At 35.5% G+C, this 22,970-nt stretch overlaps 1 protein-coding gene across 1 annotated transcript in view; it reads left to right on the forward strand.

The window, feature by feature from the left end:
* Positions 1-22,970, forward strand: part of LOC126215281 (carbonic anhydrase 1-like) — a 120,955-nt gene that overhangs the window by 62,790 nt on the left and 35,195 nt on the right. The window contains exon 4 of the mRNA XM_049941970.1: positions 13,398-13,536. Coding sequence (XP_049797927.1) covers positions 13,398-13,536 — 139 coding nt within the window. The remainder of the gene's footprint in view (positions 1-13,397; positions 13,537-22,970) is intronic.

A 22,970-nucleotide genomic window follows, 5' to 3' on the forward strand; every position in this document is an offset into this window, starting at 1 on the left:
ATTTTATTAGTTTTTCAAAAATAAATTTATAGATTGTATTAAAGATATTTTTAAAAAATTGTGTTTTTGAACATATAGCTACATGATTCATTGAAAATTATTCTTTTTTATTTTTTATATACCTAATAAAAATAATTTCTTATAAATGGAGAACCTAATCAAAATGGAAACTACACTAAAACAAACGTATATACTAATTGAGCTATGTGAAGAAGATATCGATTGTCCTATTTCTTTAATTAATGAAAATAATAATTAGTGTGTTAAAACAAGTTGCAATCATATTTTTCATAAATAATGTATTGCTAAATGGTTAAAGGAAAAAGAAAATTGTCCACTTTGTAGAATTATTATTAAAAATAAAGAACCAACATTAACTGACATAATGACAACACTTGAGTCTCTACCAGTAACTATAATTAGATCTTTTGGTCAATTCTTTGATTCTTTACCAGTTAACTACAAGATCTTTTTATCCTTTGTTTGCTAGAATTCAACAATTTAGAAATCAATGTTATGAATCTGATTATTCTGAGGATTCTTATTTTAAAAATAACGTTTATGAATATTTTAAAATTAAAAATTAAGAAATTATAATAGTTATAAAAATTATAAAAATTTACTTTTTCACAAATCAAGTAATCTTTTATATATATAAATGGAGCAAGTTCAACAAGATTGTTCTGTGAAAACAAAATTTTGTAAATATTGTAATACACAGAGATCAGTTGATAAACTTTACTTCATAATAATATACAAAAGATGGTTATAGAACTATATGTAGACAAAGTAAAAATAATTATCAGGTACAAAATTACAATAAAAATTGAAATCCTTGTGTATGTGGAAAAGTGTTGCTAAATATTATTTTAAAGAGCATTTAAGACGAAATTCAAGTGAAGAACATACAAAAATATTATTAACAATGGATATTAAAGAAAACTCGGAATCTACAATGATTAATGATGAAGTTGAAACTGAAGAAACAACTACATCTACAAAGAGATGTAAAATTTGTCAAGAAATTAAAGGTTTAAAATGTTTTTATATAAATACATTATATAAAGATAAACATAATAATAAATGTAAGAAATATACTTTCGAATATGTTAAGAATAAGACAGCGTTAACTTCATGATTTGTTATTTAATAAATAATAATCCTTTATGAGTAAATATCTGTTATAAAATAATATTTATCCATCTATAATATAATTAACATTTCATTAATAAAATTAATTTTTACAAATCTAATGAATTTTTTTGTATTAAGTAGAAGAGCAAAGTAATTGATTGCTAAATTGAATAATAAGCTAATTGTTTAAAAATTTATTTATTGTTAAACTAAATAACAAAGTAATTCTATTTTTTATTAATTATCTATATCATAATGATCCTTATCCATCTATTAAATAATTATCATTTAATTAATAATTTTTACAAATCTAATGAATTTTTTTAATACATATAAGAGCAAAATGGAAAGTAACATTGCTGCTCAACTAAATCAACTTGCTAATCAACTACAACAATTTCCTGTTGAATGACTACGTTAGTTCTGTAAAATAAATAATATACAAGGATATGCAAGTTTACATAAAGCTGATTTAATTAGATTTATAATTAGTAATTGTTCAATTATTATTACTAATCATCCAAATTTTGTTAGAAATAATACAACTGTAAATATAAACGGAATCTTTTGACAAAGATAAAATAAAATTTTACAAAAGTCAAATAAAATGTAAAGATTGTTGTATATAAAAAGTACAGAGATTGAATAAATTAAACAATTAAATAATTGAAATAAAAAATGATACAGTTATATTAAAACATGAAAGTATTAAATTAAAAGATGAAAGAATTAAAATAAAAGATGAAATAATTAAATCAAAAGATGTTTTTCATGGAAATATTTGATATTTATTTTTTAAAACCTAATTGATTGTTAAACTAAATAGTTAAACAGATCTTTATAAAATTACTTTATAAAGCTACTTTATCTTTATGTATCCAACAGTTGTGTGATTTCTCAATACCTAACCATTTCACATAAATGTTATTTACTTTCTTTCTTAGAACTTTTTGAACTAAGTATACAACTGGGTATGTCGTTTTCTGCAGTTCTTGTTCATAAAAATTTGCTTTTATATCTTTCAATCTATTTGTAATTGGATTAGAATGAATAACAATTTCAACTTCAAATATTTCTGTTGACCTATTAGCTGGATATTCTTCTTTCAAAAGACCTTTAAATTTATTAATTCTAACTTTATCCCCTTTTTTAAACTTAGAGTCAGCTAAAGCAGACTTCAGGCTGTGTCTAGGTGCTACATTAGATATAATATTAGTTATTTTTAAATTTAAACAATAAATATGATAATCATGTGAAGTATATTTTCCATTCATATACATAAAAAATTTAATTAAGTTAAAAGTAATAAAGTTAAAAATAACCTAATTATTTCAATACTTCTAGATCTTCATTTACTTTCTAAACTAAGCATTTATTAATTTGTGATTCTAATGATTTAACATTACTTTCTACTGAATCAATTTTAACTACTGCACTACGAAAACTATTTTTTGTATTGTTTATTTCTTTATTATAATGTTGCAAGTACCATCCATAGTACCATTTCTTTGCTTTAAATCTAAAAGTAACTTGTTCTAATCTTCTTTATTAACATAGTTATTAAATTGTATTAAAATGGTTTTGCATTCTGGTTTTGTAACACATTCTTTTTCTAGGAATTGTTTGTTAACTACACATTTGAAATCAATTGGATCATTTTCATTAGCAGGATTATATTTTTCAAACCAATATAATCTTCAGTTATTTTAAAAATAACATTAAATTCTTTTTGAAATTGTGTAATTGCATTAGTTATCTTTGGATCTATTGATGACTGTAGTTGCTCAATGCTATTCTCAATATTTTCTGAATATAATGCAGATGTATTAACTACTTGTTCATTTTGTTTAATTAGATGTATTTTATTTCCAAAAATATCCATTTATTGAACCTAAAATATCATTAAAATTATAATTATCAAAAAGCAATTTTAAAACAAAAAGCACAAATGACCACATGTTACTAAATCAAAATTTTGTATTCTTTCTGGACTGTAGTATAATTCATTACTTCCTAAACAATTGACTAATTGTTTTGGTATATTACCACCAAATAAACCAAAAACAACTTCATTATTATTTTTATAGTAACAAATCCATGAGTACCAGGATCATCTTATGTATCCAAATCAACTATACCACAATCAGTTTTAAATGGTTTATTTATTAATTATCAACCATGTATGCACAACGAAAGTTTTTAATTTCTAATTGTTTGTTTAATTTTTCTATATCAAAATAACTTAATGCATTAGGACGTTTATTAATGATTTTTTGAAAGTTTTTTGGTTTCATTTATTCCATTTCCTACTTCCTTTTCCATTTCTAAGTTATGTCTTTTTAGTTCTTCTAAGTCTTTATCATTTTTCTTTTTATTTAATACTGCAATTGCAATTGTTGCAGAAACACCAGCTAAGGAACCAATTGTTGCAAAATATGGTAAAGCAACTACTAATAATGGCAATAATCCACTTTCATGTGGATTATAATCAGAATATAATGCTCCTGAATTAAATATATACCTGCATAATTAGATAAATATACAGCATCAAACTCTTTATTTAAATCTTCCATTGTAATTTGTTTTTCAGTTAAAAGTTTCATTAATCCATCTATACTTACATATGTTTTATCACAATTTTTTAAACTATCACCATTAAATTCTACACGTAAATTACAAACATATTTAAACATTCCAACAGGTTTTAAACCAAATACTTTATCTTCATTATGATTTATATACATTAACATTCTTCCACTAACATTCATTAATTTCGTTTATATTTTTACTTCTATTTACATTTATATTTTTACTTATTTCCTTTTTAATATTTATTAAATATATCATTCATTTCTGTTTCACTTAATGTATAATCATATTTTCCAGGAATATCATCAGACCAATGTTTTAATGTTTCAATTGGTGATAAATCTCCAAAATCTTCTATATGATGACGATATGGAATATTTGTTTTACAAGTTCCACATTTTCTTTAACTGCTTTTAAAACATTATTATCTTAACCTTCCATTTTCAATAGTATCTATAACAGGTTGATCTTCCTTTTTATATTTTTCATATTCTGTTCTTGATTGCTTTTTCCAAAGTTTAAATTTTTCTTTTAATTCTTCAGCTTTACTTCTATTTTGTTTAGCTTTTTTAACATCTTCTTCATCGTGCTTTGGAAACATTTATTAAGGAAGAAAAAACATTAATTATGTTTCATGTTTATGTTTAGTGTTTATGTTTATGTTTTTGGTTTAATGTTAAAGTTAATGTTTTTATTTAATGTTTATGTGGTTACGAAATGTTGTATTTTATTTCTAAGTTTGCCTTCATTTAGTTTACTAGACGTATCTATTGTTAAGAAAACGAAGATATCATTCCAACATTTACTGCACATTTCTTTAAAATAATCAAACTTTAAATCTCCACCATCAAATTCATGATAAATATGTTTCAAGTTTGTTTCATCCTGTCTAAATATATTTTAAAAAATTAAAATATCTCTAACTAACTGTTTTGGTATTTTTGAAGACGTTTGAGCAAAATGTAAAACAACATATACTTTTGTGTCTGCCTCTAGTAAAATAATCTTTAACAATATCTTGTTTTATAAAATAAAATCATGAAATACAACAACTGAATTTTTGTTACACTCATCTAATGAAATAATGTCTTCATTATTTTCGATAAAGCTAAGAATTTCTTTATTAATTTTATCTTCAATTTTTTTACATTGTTTTAAAAATTCCTGATACTTCGGTTGTTCTAAAATTTTTGAATAAATGTAGAAATATTTACTTTTATTTCAATTTAACCATCCTGGAGCTAAAATATAATTATCAATCATTAATGGAGTTTTTCCACAACCAATTGATCCAACTATTTCACATCGTATAGAATTTCGTAAAAGTTTACCATGTTTGTTTTTTAAATTATTTTTTGGAATTCTTACTTTAGGTTCCCAATCTGTTTTGTCCATTTATTTAATAATTTATTTATTTTTATTTTTCATTTATTTATATTTTTACATTTATTTTACTCTTTTAATAATTTTTATATTTATTAATAATTTTTCCAGTAGTAAATGAGACGCATTTTTCAACTTAGTGATAAATCTAGTATACTTAGAAAAAGGTTAACTGTGATAATTATACTGATGTTTCATTAGTTGGTTTTTACTCAACTTTTTTAACACCAAATATTACAACAAAAAATAATAAACTTTATTGTGATGGAGAAACAACAGAAATTCCTGTAGGTCAAAATAGTTTTAAAAATCAAAAAAATTATACATTAAAAACCTAATATGCATATTCAAAGCAGATATAATTTTAAATAGAATTATTATTGAAATTGATGTAAAATTATATATGGATATACAAGATAGTATTGGAAATTTACTTGGTTTTAATAAACAAGTTGTTTTTACCTAATGAAAAAGCTGTACCTAAATATGTTCCTAAATAAATTCCTTTTGAATTAATAAATATAAATTTCAATCAGGCTGATGGAATGTATGTAAAACATAATGATCATTTCCATAAAGAAACTAATATTATTGCTTCACTTGAACCTAATGCAGAATTTGGTGGACCAATAATATATGAACCAAAATAACCTGTAAATGTTCCTTTTTTTAAAAAACAATTCAAGATTTAGAAGTTACTAAAAATGTTGAAAAAGGTATTTTAATTGACTTTAATGGTGCTACTGTAACAGTTATTTTAAAAATATCTTAATAATTTTTTTCCTTAGGAAATAATTACTAAAACAATATTAGACTATGTCATGAATAAAATTGAAAGTTACCAGTTTTACTCATTTCCTGGAAACTAAAACTATTTTAAATGTTCCTAACAAAGATACAGAAATTGAAATAAATATTCGTGATGGTTGGCTACATCCAAATGATGCACAATTATACATGAATTTTAGTATTATTGGAAATGATGGTACAGATTATCCAACTTATGATGGAAAATCATACAAAAAGTTAATTGATAATTATGTAACTAAATTGTTTGACTTTGTAACAATAAAAAAAGGAAATAATATTTCATCTAGAATTGAACATCCTTTTATTTCATCAAGAGTTTTATTACATTTACCCTCATCTGTTACTGACAAAATAAGTTTAGAAGGACGTATTCTTAATACACGAGAAATAAATAGTTAAAGTAGTGAAGTACTTTATCCATTATCAGTACTTGGTGGATTTTTTAAAGATTATAATTCCGTAGAAATATGGGAACACGTGAGGCAATACTGACCCTACGACTTATCTTAGAAGCTAGATTAAGGAAAGGCAAACCTACATTTCTACCATTTTTAGACTTACAGAAAGCTTTTGACAATATTGACTGGAATACTCTCTTTTAAATTCTGAAGGTGGCGGGGGTAAAGTACAGGGAGCGAAAGGCTATTTACAATTCGTACAGAAACCAGATGGCAGTTATAAGAGTCGAGGGACATGAAAGGGAAGCAGTTGTTGGGAAGGGAGTGAGGCAGAATTGTAGCCTCTCCCTGATGTTATTCAATCTGTATATTGAGCAAACAGTAAAGGAAAAAAATTTTTGAGTAGGTATTAAAATCCATGGAGAAGAAATAAAAAATTTAAGGTTCTCTAATGACATTTTAATTCTGTCAGAAACAGCAAAGGCCTTGGAAGAGCAGTTGAACAGAATGGACAGTGTCTTGAAGAAAGGATATAAAATGAACATCAACAAATGCAAAACGAGCACAATGGAATGTAGTCGAATTAACTCGGGTGATGCTGAGGCAATTACATTAAGAAATGAGACACTTAAAGTAGTAAAGGAGTTTTGCTATTTGGTGAGCAAAATAACTGATGATGGTCGAAGTAGGGAGGATATAAAATGTAGACTGGTAATGGCAAGGAAAGCGTTTCTGAAGAAGAGAAATTTGTTAACATCGAGTATAGATTTGTCAGGAAATCGTTTCTGAAAGTATTAGTATGGAGTGTAGCCATGTGTGGAAGTGAAACATGCGTGATAAACAGTTTGGACAAGAAGAGAATAAAAGCTTTCGAAATGTGGTGCTACTAATGAGGAGGTATTGAACAGGATTGGGGAGAAGAGGAGTTTGTGGCACAACTTGACTAGAAGAAGGGATCACTTGGTAGGACATGTTCTGAAGCATCAAGTGATTACCAATTTAGTATTGGAGGGCAGCGTGGAGGGTAAAATTGTAGAGGGAGACCAAGAGATGAATACACTAAGCAGATTCAGAAGGATGTAGGTTGCAGTAGGTACTGGGAGATGAAGAAGCTTGCACAAGATGGAGTAGTATGGAGAGCTGCAGCAAACTAGTCTCAGGACTGAAGATCACAGCAACAACAACAAAGAATTTATGTTTGAAGGAGACTTAACTGAAATTTTTACACGTAGTTCATCTTCTGGAGATGTAATTCTATGTTGGTCTGATACAAATGGTGCTGGAATTGAAATAAAAGTACATTACCTAAAGAAGGGAAAATATTGTAGGATCTATGGAAATTCGTGTACCTGTTGTTAAATATGAACCAAATTATGAACTTGAACTATGTGAAAATATTTTTAAAAATCCTAAAATTCCTATTTCTTTTTATGAATTTCACACAGAAGACGTTGCCAGTTCATCTGGTAAAAACAGTTTTGTACTAGATACAACAAATTACTATAACTCTACAGAATTTGATATGCCATAATTTGTTTTTGTTGTATTTCAGACAAATCGTAAAAATAATCAGTTAGTTGATTCGTCATTATTTGATCATGTTAAACTACAGAATATTTATTTAAAAAATGGTATAAAGGACGTTTTTCCTCAAGAAATGTGGAATATTAATCCACTAAATAATTTTCTAAAAGCATATGATGCATTTTTAGATTTTAAAATAATTACTTTACTACAATCAGATATCGATATTAGTCCATTTAGTTTTATAAATAATTATCCAATTTTTGTAACTAATATGACACATAGAAAGAATTTGTAACTACACGAAAAACAACTATGAAACTTTGTGCAACTTTTAATGATAAATGTATGGTAAAAAGAATCTTACATATGATGTGCAAAATAGATTACTTACTGAAAATTTTTAATTATTAACATTTGCTTCTATATAGCTGAATAAAAACTTAAAAAATCTATAAAAATGTTAACTTCATGTTTATATACATTTCTAAAACATTTTAAGAAAGATACAAAAAATAAAAACTGACTTTTTAAATATAATTTACCTTTGTTAACTAATACATTTTAATATTTTTATTTACACTCATAGTTAAAAATTTTAAAAATAACTTACTTTTGTTAACTAATACATTTTATTTAGTTATTTTCTTAATGTCGTCCATTTTTTGGTTGTGCATTTTATTTTTAATATAATTTACCTTTGTTAACTCATACATTTTAATTCATTTACTTACATTCACAATATAAATTTTTTAATGTGCTTTATCTTTGTTAACTAATTAATTTTATTTATTTTATTACGTTCAACTATGGGGAATGTATGTAAAATAAGTGATTTTTTATTATAGTTATTATTATATTATTTTATTGTTATTATATGATATTATAATTATTAATTATTAGGTAAAGGGTTAGTAGGATGATTTTGTAGGTTCTGGATAATTAGGTCAATTTTGTGAAAAATAACTAAATTGTGAGTGTTAACGAGCAATTTTTTATTTTTTATAAAATTGAGCTAGAGACCCAGAACCTACAAAATCATCCTACTCACAAAAATGGACTACGGAGCAATAGAAGAAAGTCTTTTGGTTGGATGAGTCTTATTTCACACTATTTATGTGGCCGAGTTTACATTCATATAGTGGACAATCGCAGGATTCAGTGTTGACTTGCATTTCATGGATTGCAAGGTCGCATTACTGCCATGGATTATGTGAAAATTTCCGCTGATTAGGTCCATTCCACAGTACAATATTTGCTCCCCAATAGTGATGCTGTGATCGAAGACAACAAGGCCCCTGCTCACACAATTGGTTTTGTGAGTATGGGGATGAATTGTCGCATCTCTCCTGGTTACCACTATCACCAGATCTCAATTTAATTGAGCCTCTGCAGTCTAGAGAGAAGAGTTCGTGATCGCTATCTATGTCCATCACCGTTTCCTGAACTTGCCACTATTTTGCAAGAAGAATGATATATGATTCCCTTGAAAATCATACAGGCTCTATATTCATTTCGAGATGACTCTAAACAGTTTTGAATGTCAACGCATTCAGCACACCGTATCACGCATGGGACTGACTCCTGTTTGTGATGTTTTTATACATTTCTTCAGTCCCAGTGTGTCGATAGTCTGTAAGTGAAGTGACTATGTGAGCTCCGACATACAACCAGTGTTGTGACTTAGCGGATGATGTTTTCCCACTTTCCCTATATATGGTATAAACCTTCAATATGGCACCTCTTGAAACAACAAACACACAGGATACAGAAGGACGCAACATAAGACCAATAACAATTTGTCGACAATGCCCTCACAACTACGCAGAATACTATCCTGACCATGGCAGACACTAGTAATGTATTGGGGACTTTGCACATGTGCCGACCGTGGCCAAATGCAACAGCGTAAGCAGAAGGCTTGGCCTGAGGTGTAGTGTCGATTATCACACTTATGTAAGATTGACACTAGCGAGCAAACAGCTTCATACATATCACGCTTCCAGCATGACAGATGTGTGCTCTGATCCAGCAGCACTTTCAAGTAGTAATGACTGTGGCCCAGGGGTGTTAGCATCTTGTACACTATGGATTCTAGTAGTCAAAATAGTACATTTTGGAAACAGTACTGTATCTTCAGTGAATATTATGACTTCTATTGATATTTTTGATTTAATGGGTTTAATTATTACTGTTAATGATGATGTGAATGTGAAGCATTTAATAGATGAAGATTGTTATGTTTGTTAACTGAGTGTATGGTATGATGAGGACTGTGGATGTACAGAGAGAGTGAATCATACTCTCAGGGGAAATTTGTACAGTGCATCTAGCCCATTTATGGTACTGGGAAACAAGAAACATTTTGCAATAATTAAATCATTTATGGAAGAGGTTATTTTGATAATTGGAAGTTTTCTAAATTTTTCATTTAATGAATTGGTCAAATGTAAAAGACGTGGGATTGCACCTTTAATATAAATATCGGATTGCATATGATGTGTAGCAGCCAATCAGAGAACAGTCCATTTGCACGTATTTTATGAGCTACAGAATTGCTTTGTAAAGTGTAAGTAAAGTTTGGAAGTCAGCCATGTTCATGTATACACACTTATACTGCTGAATGCTTACTCAGTGTTCTTAAACTGCCGAGTGAAATTGAACGTACTGTCTCTTTGCTTGTGTTTATCATTTCAACACTGACCTACAGAACTTTCCCTGACAAATTCAGCTCAAAGTTATTCTATTCATTTATGACACACAACATACAACGATACGCAATCTGACTGCTCAAATAATTAACACAAAAGAATGGACCTGAATTAGGAGAAATCCTGACAATAACCTATACATTTCATAAGACACTCACCTCACAAAAAAATCTTCAAACTACAGTGATACAGCAAGCACCAATAGAGTCAGCTATATAAAAGATTCAAACTACTGTAGGCTCTAATTACTAATAGGCATGTGGTTAGCACAGAGATTTTGTTGCAGATCAAACAATGTATTTAGCAAATTTTGCCTTAATAACGTGACATCCAGTTCAAAAAATTATATAATCATCCATGACATCCAGTTCCAAAAAAATTATATAATAATGAACAATCTTACATTTCCATGACAGACACATGTCCAGACCATCCGCTCACACTAACACTTCAAACCTCTAACCCCACTGCTACCTATTATCATCCAACCTCCAACACTGCTGGCTATTCACCTCGAACTGACATCACTGCTAACTATCAACTTCTAACTTCCATAACTGCTAGCTATACGCTCCTAACTGCGAGTCTGACAAGCCACAGAGTCTCTTAAAGAGGGCGCACAGCGCTGTCAGTGATATTAATGCGGACTAAAGGGCTGCCAACATACAAACACATAAACAGGCTACTTACAAACTCGACGGTGGAGGACCGCAAAATGAACGCGAACATGTCAGAAAGACGAATGCAGGAAAGCCCGACTTTGTGTGTGAACTGTGACTTTCAAAGAACCAAAATACGCGTGGTATATTGTACAAATTGGGACCGAGAACTGAACATTCAAAGACATCGATTTGGATAAAATTAGTGGTAGAATTCTGTCACAGGCAATTCGTCTTGTAATATTTTTGGTAACCGGTTTCGACGGACACCACAAGCTGGCTATTACGAGTGGCTGTTATCTCATTTGAATGTTGAAACTATAACTTATGGTTATTACAGGCTTGGCGATGTTTTTGTATCAAACAAGCAACAATATATTGAGGTTTCCACTCACAGATACCTGACTTTTAATAGATCTGATGAACTGATACCAGAAAACATACGATGCAACTTGTAGAGGCATGTAACGTCTGCTAGAGCTTTCTGTAGCTGGCGAACATCACACATTTTGTAGTGGGTCACGCGCATGGACGGGATAGGAAATGAAGAAATTCGCCGCAAAGTGAGTGGACGTTTTTTCTGCAGGATAAACAAATAACCACGCCATTGCAGGCTGTCATCTGCATTTATGTTCAAGCATACATTTCTCGCGGTGTTTCGATATTTTTGTGTAGCCACTCTAATTTTACGTCCGCATCTTATTGCCTGTAGATAGGCAACCTGATGAACAGACATCCAATGCAAGCTGCTGTCCCGCCTTTCTGGGCAACAGTAGTTGTGATATCAACGAACTGCATGCGAGTATTGTCGTTTGCATGACAGTGTGAGTTAAAAACGTGGAGATGTGTTCTATCCACTGATATGTTTCTGTTTTCTGTATTTCTTGACCATTTCCTACAATCGTCTCCTGAAACCCTAGAAGTAAGAGGGTGACTCCAAAAGAAATGCACACTATTTTTTTTTAAAAAAATCCATCTTTTATTCTACATGTTTGACAGCGTGCACAAGGGAGTCATCATCTTCAAACCTTGTTCCACGAAGAGAGTCTTTCAGTTTCCCAAAGAGATGATAGTCACATGGAGCCAGGTGAGGACTGTAAGGCGGGTGTTTCAGTGTTGTGCATCTGAGTTTTGTGATCACTACCACGGTTTTTTTACTGACATGTGGCCGTGCATTGTCGTGCAACAGCAAAACATCCTGCTTTTGCCGATGTGGTCGGACACGAGTCGAGCTTGAAGTTTCTTCATTGTCATCACATATGCATCAGAATTTATGGTGGTTATACTTGGCATGATTTCCACAAGCAAGAGTCCTTCGGAATCGAAAAACACCGTAGCCATAAATTTTCCAATAGAAGGTGTGGTTTTGTTTTCTCGGGTGAATTTGCATGATGCCACTCCATTGATTGCCTTTTCGTCTCTGGTGAAAAATCACGGAGCCGTGTTTAATCACCCGTCACAATTCTTCCAAGAAATTCATCTCCACCATTCTCGTACTGTTCCAAAAATTCGCTGCATACCGTTTTTCTTGTTTCTTTGTGAGCCACTGTTAACATCCTGGGAACCCACCTGGCACAAACCTTTTTTAACGCCAACACTTACAGTATTCTGCAAACACTTCCTTCCCCTATCCCAACGTAGCGTGACAATTCGTTCACTGTGATGCGTCTGTCAACAGTCACCAGTTCGTTAACTCTCTGCACATTGTCTGGAGTGTGTGCAGTACGAGGCCTGCCGCTGCGAGGACAATCCTCAATATTGCCGTGCCCGCTTTCATCACGTAACCTGCTCGCCTACGACTAACTGTATTGCGATCGACAGCAGCATCTCCGTATACCTTTTTCAACCTCTTGTGGATTTTTTCCCACTGTCTCGTTCTCACAGCACAGGAATTCTGTGACAGCACGTTGCTTGTGACGAACGTCAAGTGTAGCAGCCATCTTGAAGACATGCTGTGACGGCGCCACTCACGGGGACAGGTTGAACTAAGTTTGAAAACAAGCGGGAAGAATGTATCTACACACTGTAAGACTTTCACACATGCAGAATGAAAACTGTATCTTTACCAAAATAGTGTGCATTTCTTTCGAAGTGACCCTCGTACTTACCAGTAACACTGCACGTAGTGTACAGTAATGGCCCGAAACACTACCTTGTGGTCTGCTCAACTTCCGTGCCGCTGCTTTCAGCGCTGCTGAAACTGGACCCGGCGCTGCCCATCACGCTGCACGGAGGACCTCTCTCGGCGCCGTACGTCTTCCAACAGCTGCACTTCCACTGGGGCAGCAACGACTCCGTGGGCAGCGAGCACGCCATCAACTCGCACTTGTAAGCTCTCGCTACACTCTCTCTAACACCTCAACACATGCTGCCTCACATCGGATGGCGTTTTCAATAAACACCTGTACAGTGTCGGCATGTGCAATCTGCTTGGTCCAGGGGTTGATAATTTTTTGACATATTATTTCGAAAGACGGGCATTGCCTCGGCACCCTGCATACAAGAGGTGTGGTACAGCTTTTCGCGTCTCTGTCGTAATTGTTCGTTAATAAACTCTTTTCTGTTATTATTATGATTATTTGCGTTATTATTATTTTTGTAACAACGCATATATGAAAAGAGCCGCGAAATACTTTTTAGCAATGCTGTGCTTTGAATTTCTTTATCATCATTACCTTTTAACAAAATAAAATATATATATTGAGATCTTATTGTTCTGTATCTAGCCTACAATTAAAGGAACGTTTTTTCGTGACTGTAACTCATTCTAAAAATCAACATATCTTCCCTATTTTATAATTACTGAAAATTGAAATTACTCTGTATGAATACTGATGTTACAGTTCGTATGATCGTTCAACAACAAAATTTTGCAGTGGATTTTGTTTCTCGGTAAAACACCATTCAATACCACGACTAGCACAAGAACATGAGACTCTTATTGAAAAGATACGTTTTCACTATAAAGTTTGCCAGACCAGAACGGAGCACAGCAAGATTCCTATTAGATTTTGAAGGTACATTAACTTATTTGTACTGTGAATTATATACTATCAGCAGCCCGCGTCAACCTGCAACACATCATAAAATCTGCTGATCTGCACTGCAAGTCTGGAAGCTAAAAGAAATAATATTATTTTACTATTACTTTACCGCTTCCTTGCGGTATGATATCCTATATTGGAAGTCGTTTGAATACGCTGCGGCAGCGGCTCTTTCGTTCGCCACGCAGCTCAGAACCTCAGATAATATTTATATAACTGAAAAATGTCTCAACAGGATGGGATAATAGGCAAGCAAGCTTTAACAATTAATAATGCAAGTTTTCATTTAAATAACTCTATTAAAACATTTAAATATTTCAATTGTTACACACCTTTATGAATTCACATGTAATGGCGTACATCTCTTAGTCTCGACAAAAGAATGCTACACTAGCGTTCGCTACTACGACACAGGATATCTTACTCGCTCGACTCCCAGATGAAGAAGACAAAGAAATTAATGTTCATCACGTATTATATACTAGTTACTTATTTTAATCTTTGTTCGACATTTATCGTCTGTGGCGGTTTCATTACTCGCCGACGCAGATGTGTTCAAAAATAAATAATAAAAAAAATACATAATTTCATACAATAACACACTCTGGTACATATAATTTTCTCGTTACTACATAATATGTTTTTTTTTCTACTAGACGTTACAAGCTACATTGGTGATGCTTTTGATGTACGGTATCATGACGAAAAACAGCTCTGTGACTTCCTAAGAAATCTAAAGTCTTGGTGCCAGTGTCAGCTTTACTGTTGATGTTGTCTTCAGCACGAACTGTATACGCTCTCCACCCTGCTCTATCCTGTGTAAGCCTCTACATTTCCGCCTAATTACCGCAAAATACGCTACTGGCCATTAAAATTGCTACACCACGAAGATGACGTGCTACAGACGCGAAATTTAACCGACAGGAAGAAGATGCTGTGATATGCAAATGATTAGCTTTTCAGAGCATTCACACAAGGTTGGCGCCACCTACAACGTGCTGACACGAGGAAAGTTTCCAACCGATTTCTCATACACAAACAGCAGCTGACCGGCGTTGCCTGGTGTATGGAGGAGAAATGCGTACCATCACGTTTCCGACTTTGATAAAGGTAGGATTGTAGCCCATCGCGATTGCGGTTTATGGTATCGCGACTTTGCTCCTCCCGTTGGTCGAGATCCAATGACTGTTAGCGGAATATGGAATCGGTGGGTTCAGGAGGGTAATACCGAACGCCGTGCTGGATCCAAACGGCCTCGTATCACTAGCAGTCGAGATGACAGGCATCTTATCCACATGGCTGTAACGGATCGTGCAACCACGTTTCGATCACTGAGTCAACCGATGGGGACGTTTGCAACACGACAACCATCTGCACGAACAGTTCGACGACATTTGCAGCATCACGGACTATCAGCTCGGAGACCGTGGCTGCGGTTACCATTGACGCTGCATCACAGACAGGAGCGCCTGCGATGGTGTACTCCACGACGAACCTGGGTGGCACGAATGGCAAAACGTCATTTTTTCGGACGAATCCAGGTTCTGTTTAAAGCATCATGAAGGTCGCATCCGTGTTTGGTGACATCGCGGTGAACGCGCATTGGAAGCGTGTATTCGTCATCGCCATATTGCCATATCACCCGGTGTGATGGTATGGGGTGCCTTTGGTTACACGTCGCGGTCACCTCTTGTACGCATTGACGGCACTTTGAACAGTGGACGTTACATCTGAGATGTGTTACGACCCGTGGCTGTACCCTTAATTCGACCTCTGCGAAACCCTACATTTCAGCAGGATAATGCACGACCGCATGTTACAGGTGCTGTACGGGCCTTTCTGGATACAGAAAATATTCGACTGCTGCCCTGTCCAGCACATTCTCCAGATCTCTCACCAATAGAAAACGTCTGGTCAATGGTGGCCGAGCAACTGGCTCGTCACAATACGCCAGTCACTACTCTTGATGAACTGTGGTATCGTGTTGAAGCTGCATGGGCAGCTGTACCTGCACACGCCATGCAAGCTCTGTGTGACTCAATGCCCAGGCGTATCAAGGCCGTTATTACAGCCAGAGGTGGTTGTTCTGGGTACTGATTTCTCAGGGTCTATGCACCCAAATTGCGTGAAAATGTAATTACATGTCAGTTCTAGTATAATATATTTGTCCAGTGAATACCCGTTTATCATCTGCATTTCTTCTTGGTGTAGCAATTTTAATGGCCAGTAGTGTATGTACATTTGCACTTGCTTACTCTAGTCAAGTCTTCATCTGCGTCTACACTTCCCTCAGCTACCAAACTGAGGATTCCTTGATGCTTCAGGTCTTTGGGGGGAGGGTCAGGGGTGCGGCAGGGGATGTAGAATTCACAACCTACGTCCTCAGTTATTTGTTCAGCATACAGAGTGAATCACCTAAAACGTGCACCACAAATATTGCGAATATGGAAAGTGCTATTGATGTGCGGTTTTCACAGAATGAATAGGTAGTTAGGATCTCGTATTGTTAGCCAAAGGGCAGATTCTAATAACGCTTAGAAAGGGTAATTTTTTGTGCAAGCATACACGTTTTTGAAATGGAACAATGCCTGTTGATATTAACAAACTAAAAGTAGGTTAAATTAAAATGTCTATGGTGTTTGTTGCAGGATTCTAATGCAAATCGCTTGCAAGATATCGTATTTTGGAAAGTTCCCACACCAACACTAGTACAATGTGGTAGCACACGCTAAAGAACAACATAGGTGCATACATTAGTTATATAGCTTCTGACCAGTAACCAGATAATTGACCATAATAGGTTGTGTTCAAAATTACCAACGGCAGCGTCAATACACGCTTCCAGTCTGGTACAGAAGGACTGATGCACACATGCTAGCCTTTCAGTCAAGATGTCCGAACAGGCTGCAGTGATACATTGTCGTATGTCATCTGGTGCAGTTGGTTTGTCCTTGGAGACAATGTCATTCAGCTTTCCCCACAGAAAAAAAAGTATATGGGCGTCAAATCTGGGTAATGGGCCAGTTAAAGTATAGATCCTCTGTGTCCAACCCAACGATTTGGAAACAATGCGTGAAGACATGCTGTGGTACTTCGTGCCTATGGGTTGGACATCCATCATGTTGGTACCACAGGTTCCTCTTAGTCTGAAGAGGTACGTGGTCTAGCATCTGTGGAAGACGGTCTGTTAGGAGGTTCCGATACTTGTACACTTTCAGTGCTTCATCTATGAAAAACGGGCCTATGAGCTGATGGTTCACTATCCCACACCACACGTTTACACTCCAAGGACCAATGGGGACTGTCAACAGATATATTGCTTGTGTCGACGGTTTATCTGGCAATGATTGGTAAATGTGGCTTCAGCACTAAACAAGATACATGATACATCTTCAGTGTCCTGTCTCAATGCCCATGTACAGAAGTTAATGCGATTTTCATAATTGTTTCCCTGCAGCTCTTGATGGAGAGCGACGTGGTAGGGATGGCCCCTGTGTCAATAGAGAATGTGTAAGACACTTGCCCGAGTCATTGCACTTCCTCATGCTCGCGGAATAACATGCCGATCTTCTGTAAATTTCCCCGTCTGTTGTCACTTGTTTCCTTTTGTTACGTCGTGCAGGTGTTACACTACCGCTTTAACGTAACTGACTGAAGAGGTTGATAACTAACTGCCGAGATGGTTGACGTCTATTGGGACATCTTACCGCATACACCATCCAAGAACGAGCAGCGTTCTTCCTACACTCTCCGTACACCATGAGCATATCGCTTTTTCTGCATTGGTAAATCCCTCCATCCGCTCACGACCTACACCTTCAACTGTCACACACTTACTGACTAGCATGTCGCAATGCACTCAAGGAACACACAAACACAGTCAGCAAACATAACAACCTAACTACTATGCAGGTTGTAGGACACACAAGGGACAGTGTGGGAACTTTTCAAATACGACATCTAGTAAATGACGTGCACTAGAATCGTGCAAGTGACACCACTGACGTTCTAATTTACCCCACTCTTAATCTGTTAGTGTCAGTAGGCATTGTTCCATATAAAATTGCTGAAAAACTTAACTTTCTAAGTTTTATTACAGTTTGTTTATTGGCTAACAATACGAGTCCCTGACTACCAGTACATTATGTGAAAAACGCACATTAATAGCACTTTCCATGTCATGCAGCATTTGAGGTGCATCTTTTAGGTGACTCCTCTGTATGAAATGTTAGGGGTAGAAATTCGGTATTTTCATTGCTCACTGACGACCGAGCACTAACCAACATTACATCATTATTTACTTCATTTGCAGATTATTAATTATAGCTGGCCGCTGTGGCCGAGCGTTTCTAGGTGCTTCAGTCTGGAACCACGCTGCTGCTACGGCCGCAGGTTGGAATCCTGCCTCAGGCATGGACGTGTGTGATGTCCTTAGGTTAGTTAGGTTTCAGTAGTTCTAAGTCTAGGGGACTGATGACCTCAGATGTTAAGTCCCATAGTGCTTAGAGTCATTTGAACCAATTAATAATTATAGCTATTAGGAGTAGTATATTTTTAGGTTGGTTAGTACCTCGAAGTACATGTGGCAAGAGCAAACTATTAAAGCTTATTTTCCCCTAGGCACCATGTTAGGTGTTGAAGTATGGACACAACGACGCAAAACGGTTAGTCTATACTGACAGGCGTACTCCACTTAGTTGTGCTGTTATGATCACGCAGAAAGCAGCGAGAAGTAAATTATGTGACGTGTTTGCGGGAGGACTGTTAGACACAGACGACGAAAGAAAAAAAATAACACACTGAAGTAGGAACATAAATTATGTGCTTGCAGGAAGAGTTTTAGATGCAGAGGAAAAAAAACGTTTAAGTAGGAACATATTAAAGTACCAGTGATGACAATATTTGCAGTGGTATTCCTAACATCCTGCATTATAGTTCTTGACTTCCCCCGTCGTTTTCACACTCTGCAGCTCCCCTTAGTACATGGAAGTTGTTCGCTGATGTCTTAAGACACGTCTTATCATCCTGTCCGTTCTTCTTATCAACACCATATATCACACCTTTCAGTTATCTTCTTTTTAGTTTTTCCCACAGTCCATGGTTCATTACCATACAATGTTGTACTCTGATGTACATTCTAAGAAATTTCTTCTTCAGAATACCACCGATGTTTGATACGAGGAGACTTCTTACGACCAGAGATGACCTGTTTGCCTGTGTTAATCTTGCCTTGCCTTGCTTCGTTCGTCAGGGTTATTTCACTTCGAAGGCAGATAATTCCTCTACTTCATCCGCTCCATGGTCACCAACATTAATGTTAAATTTATCGCTACTGTGATTTTTGCTACTTCTCATTGCTTTCCTCTTTCTTCAACTTACTCTCAATCGACGAGGGTTGCCCAGAAAGTAATGCACCGCATTTTTTTCCTCAACAATTCTTTATTGAACATTATGAGAATTACACACACGAAAAAATGGTGTTTCTTCTACACATCCTGTTTTTCCACGTAATCTCCATCCCGTTCTATGGCCTTCCTCCAGCGCGAAGCAAGGGCGTGTGTGCCTTGTCAGTACCAATCCCTGTCCTGGTGGCGGAGCCAGTGCTTCAGTGTGTGAATCACCCCCTCATCGTCCTCAAAATGTCTTCCACAAATGTCTTCCAAATGCCACCCAACCAAGTGGAAGTCCGAGTGGGCTAGGTCAGCGCTGTAGAGTGGATGGCGTAACACTGTCCAACCCTGTTTTTCGATGCGTTCAGCAGTCCTCAGACTTATGTGGGGCCGAGCGTTATCGTGTTGCAGCAAAACATCCTCTGGGTTGCTGTGGCGCCTAAGTCGTCGGAAGCGCGTCTCGAGTTTTGTTAACGTGTTGACATATACTTCTGAATTAATGGTACCGCCTCTTGGCATCACATCAGTGACAATCACGCCTTCACAGTCCCAGAACACGGTGATCCTGACATTATCGGCAGAAGCAGTTGCTTTGAATTTTTTCTTTTGTGGGGTGTGGGAACGGTGCCATTCCATTGACTGTCGCTTTGTATCGGGCTCAAAATGATGAACCCAGGTTTCATCACCTAACACAATCCGGGACAGCTTCAAAACGTTGCAACAAATCAAGACAAATGTTTTTTCTGTGCTATTTGTGATCCACCGTTAGACACCGCGCGACCCATCTCGCACACACTTTTGAATATCCAAGAGTGCAGATAATTGCATCCACACTTCCTTTGCTGATTGACAGATGCAACGCCAACTGCCGAGTCGTAATTCGTTTGTCCTCGCGAATGACAACATCAGCTCGCTGCAACATGTCAGGAGTGACGGCCGTGGATGGTCTCCCCGACCGCTGCAAATCGTGGAGCTCCGCCGAACCGCCTTCTGATGACCTCACCTTCCGTGCCCAGCGACTGACAATACTTTTGTCGACAGCAGATGATCCACAGACTTTGCACATGCGTTTGTGAATATTCCCCACAGTTTCTTTCTCTGCAGTGAGAAATTAAATGACGGCACGCTGCTTGTAGCATACGTCACCGACAGGTGCCATTTTGAGACTGTTCTGCAGGTACGCTATCTGCCAGAAACTTGGCGCACTTAGTCAGGAGACTTCAAATAATACATACGTAACATATCAGATTCGTAGCATTGTTTTCGGCTAAGACAAAAAAATGTGGTGCATTACTTTCTTGGCAACCCTTATATATTCTGTAGTCATTAGACTCTTCATTCCATTCAACACATCCTGTAATTCTTCTTTATTTTCACTGAGCAATGTCATCAAAAGATCCTATCTCTGACATCCTTTCACCCTGAATTTTAATCCAACTCTTTAACTTTTCTTTTCATTTCGGTATTGCTTCTTCGATGTGTAGATCGAACAGTTTAAATGAAAGACTACATTCCTTTAATCCGATCACTCCGTTCTTAGTCTTCCACTGTTATTGTTCCTTCCTGATTCTGACACAAGCGTATATTTCATCACGACAAAGGATAACAGCCAAAACAGTTGCAGGATAAAAATTTATTAAAATTCTTGACCAAGGTTTCCGTATATATAAATATACCTTCATCAGAAGTAAAAAATCTAAATTGCATCATGCAATGGAAATTAATAAAACAATTGTGCCAAAGGCGTCGTCAATAATTAATATATCATCTCCATTTGTACAACATGACTATAGGCACAGGGTCAATGCGAACAATTTAGCACCAGTACTTCGCCCATGAACTTTATGTCTTTAGTTTGTGAAACAGTAAAGCTTTGGATCGAGGCAATCAGGTTGATTCTGTATTTCTTGATCTCCGAAAAGCATTTCACTCAGTGCCACACCTGTGCTTATTTGTCAAATGTATAATCATATGGGGTATCAAATGAAATATGTAACTGGATTGTGGACTTTTTGGTAGTGAGGACACAGCATGTTATTTTGGATAGAGAGTCGTCATCAGATGTAGACGTAACTTCTGGTGTGCCCCAGGGATGTGTGTTGGGACCCTTGCTGTTCATGTTGTACATTTATGACCTTGCAGCCAATGTTAATAGTAATCTCAGACTTTTTGCCCATGATGCGTTATCTATAATGAAGTGCTATCTGAAATAAGGTGCATAAATAGTCAGTCAGATCTTGATAAGATTTCAAAGTGGTGCAAAGATTGCCAACTTGCTTTAAATGTTCAGAAATGTAAAGTTGTGCACTTCACAAAACGAAAATAATGTAGTATCCTATGACTACAATACAAATGTGTCAATGGTGGAATCAGCCAGTTCATACAAATACCTGGGTGTAAAAACACTTTGAAGGGACATGAAATGGAATGACGGTATAGGCTCAGTTGTGTGTAAGGCAGGTGTTGGTCTTCGGTTTATTGGTAGAGTACTGCAGAAATACAGTCAGTCTTCAAAGGAGACTGCTTACAAGTCACTCATATGGCTGGTTCTGGAATAGGACTAACAGGGGATATTGAACATATCCAGAGAAGGCCAGCACAAATGGTCACAGGTCTGCTTGGTCCATGGGAGAGTGTCTCAGAGATACCAAAGGAATGGAACTGGAAGCTTCTTAAAGACAGATGTAAACCATCCCAAGAAAGTCTGTTAACAAAGCTTCAAGAACCAGCTTTAAATGATGACTTTAGAATATACTGCTATCCTCTGTGTGTTGCTCACACGAGGACTGTGAAGATGAGATTAGAATAATCGGTGCACGCACAGGGACATTTAGTCAGTCAGTCTCCCTGCTGTCTGTACATTAATGGAACAAGAAGATGCCCTAATAATTGGTACAATGGTAGGTACCCTCTGCTATGCACCATGCGGCGGTTTACAGGGTACGGGTCTAGCTGTAGAAATTACTTTATATGAGGTTGATTCAAACGGGAACATTAAAAGCGTAATAAAATTCCTAATAGTTGTACTATCAACTTGGCAGGCAGCAGGAGTTATCCAAGAGCTCTACAGTTGGCAAAGATCTTGTTGCATCATATAAAACGAAGAGCTGTCAGTGCAAAGATGGCCGTTCCAGTGTCTACTTGCACCATATTAGAGGACCTATCTGTGTTATATTCCTTTTTTCCGAGAATTGAAGCTGTTAAACCTATAGAAAGGCATTGTAGGACGAAAGTGCAGTGTTGTAATTTGTGTGTGTCCCTCCAGAAAGCGTGCAAGTGGCGTAGAAACTTTGAAAGAGGCATAACCTCTGTGGAAGGCGCTCTGTAT

The sequence above is a fragment of the Schistocerca nitens genome, chromosome 12, assembly GCF_023898315.1.
Source record: "Schistocerca nitens isolate TAMUIC-IGC-003100 chromosome 12, iqSchNite1.1, whole genome shotgun sequence".
Taxonomy (NCBI): Eukaryota; Metazoa; Arthropoda; class Insecta; order Orthoptera; family Acrididae; genus Schistocerca; species Schistocerca nitens.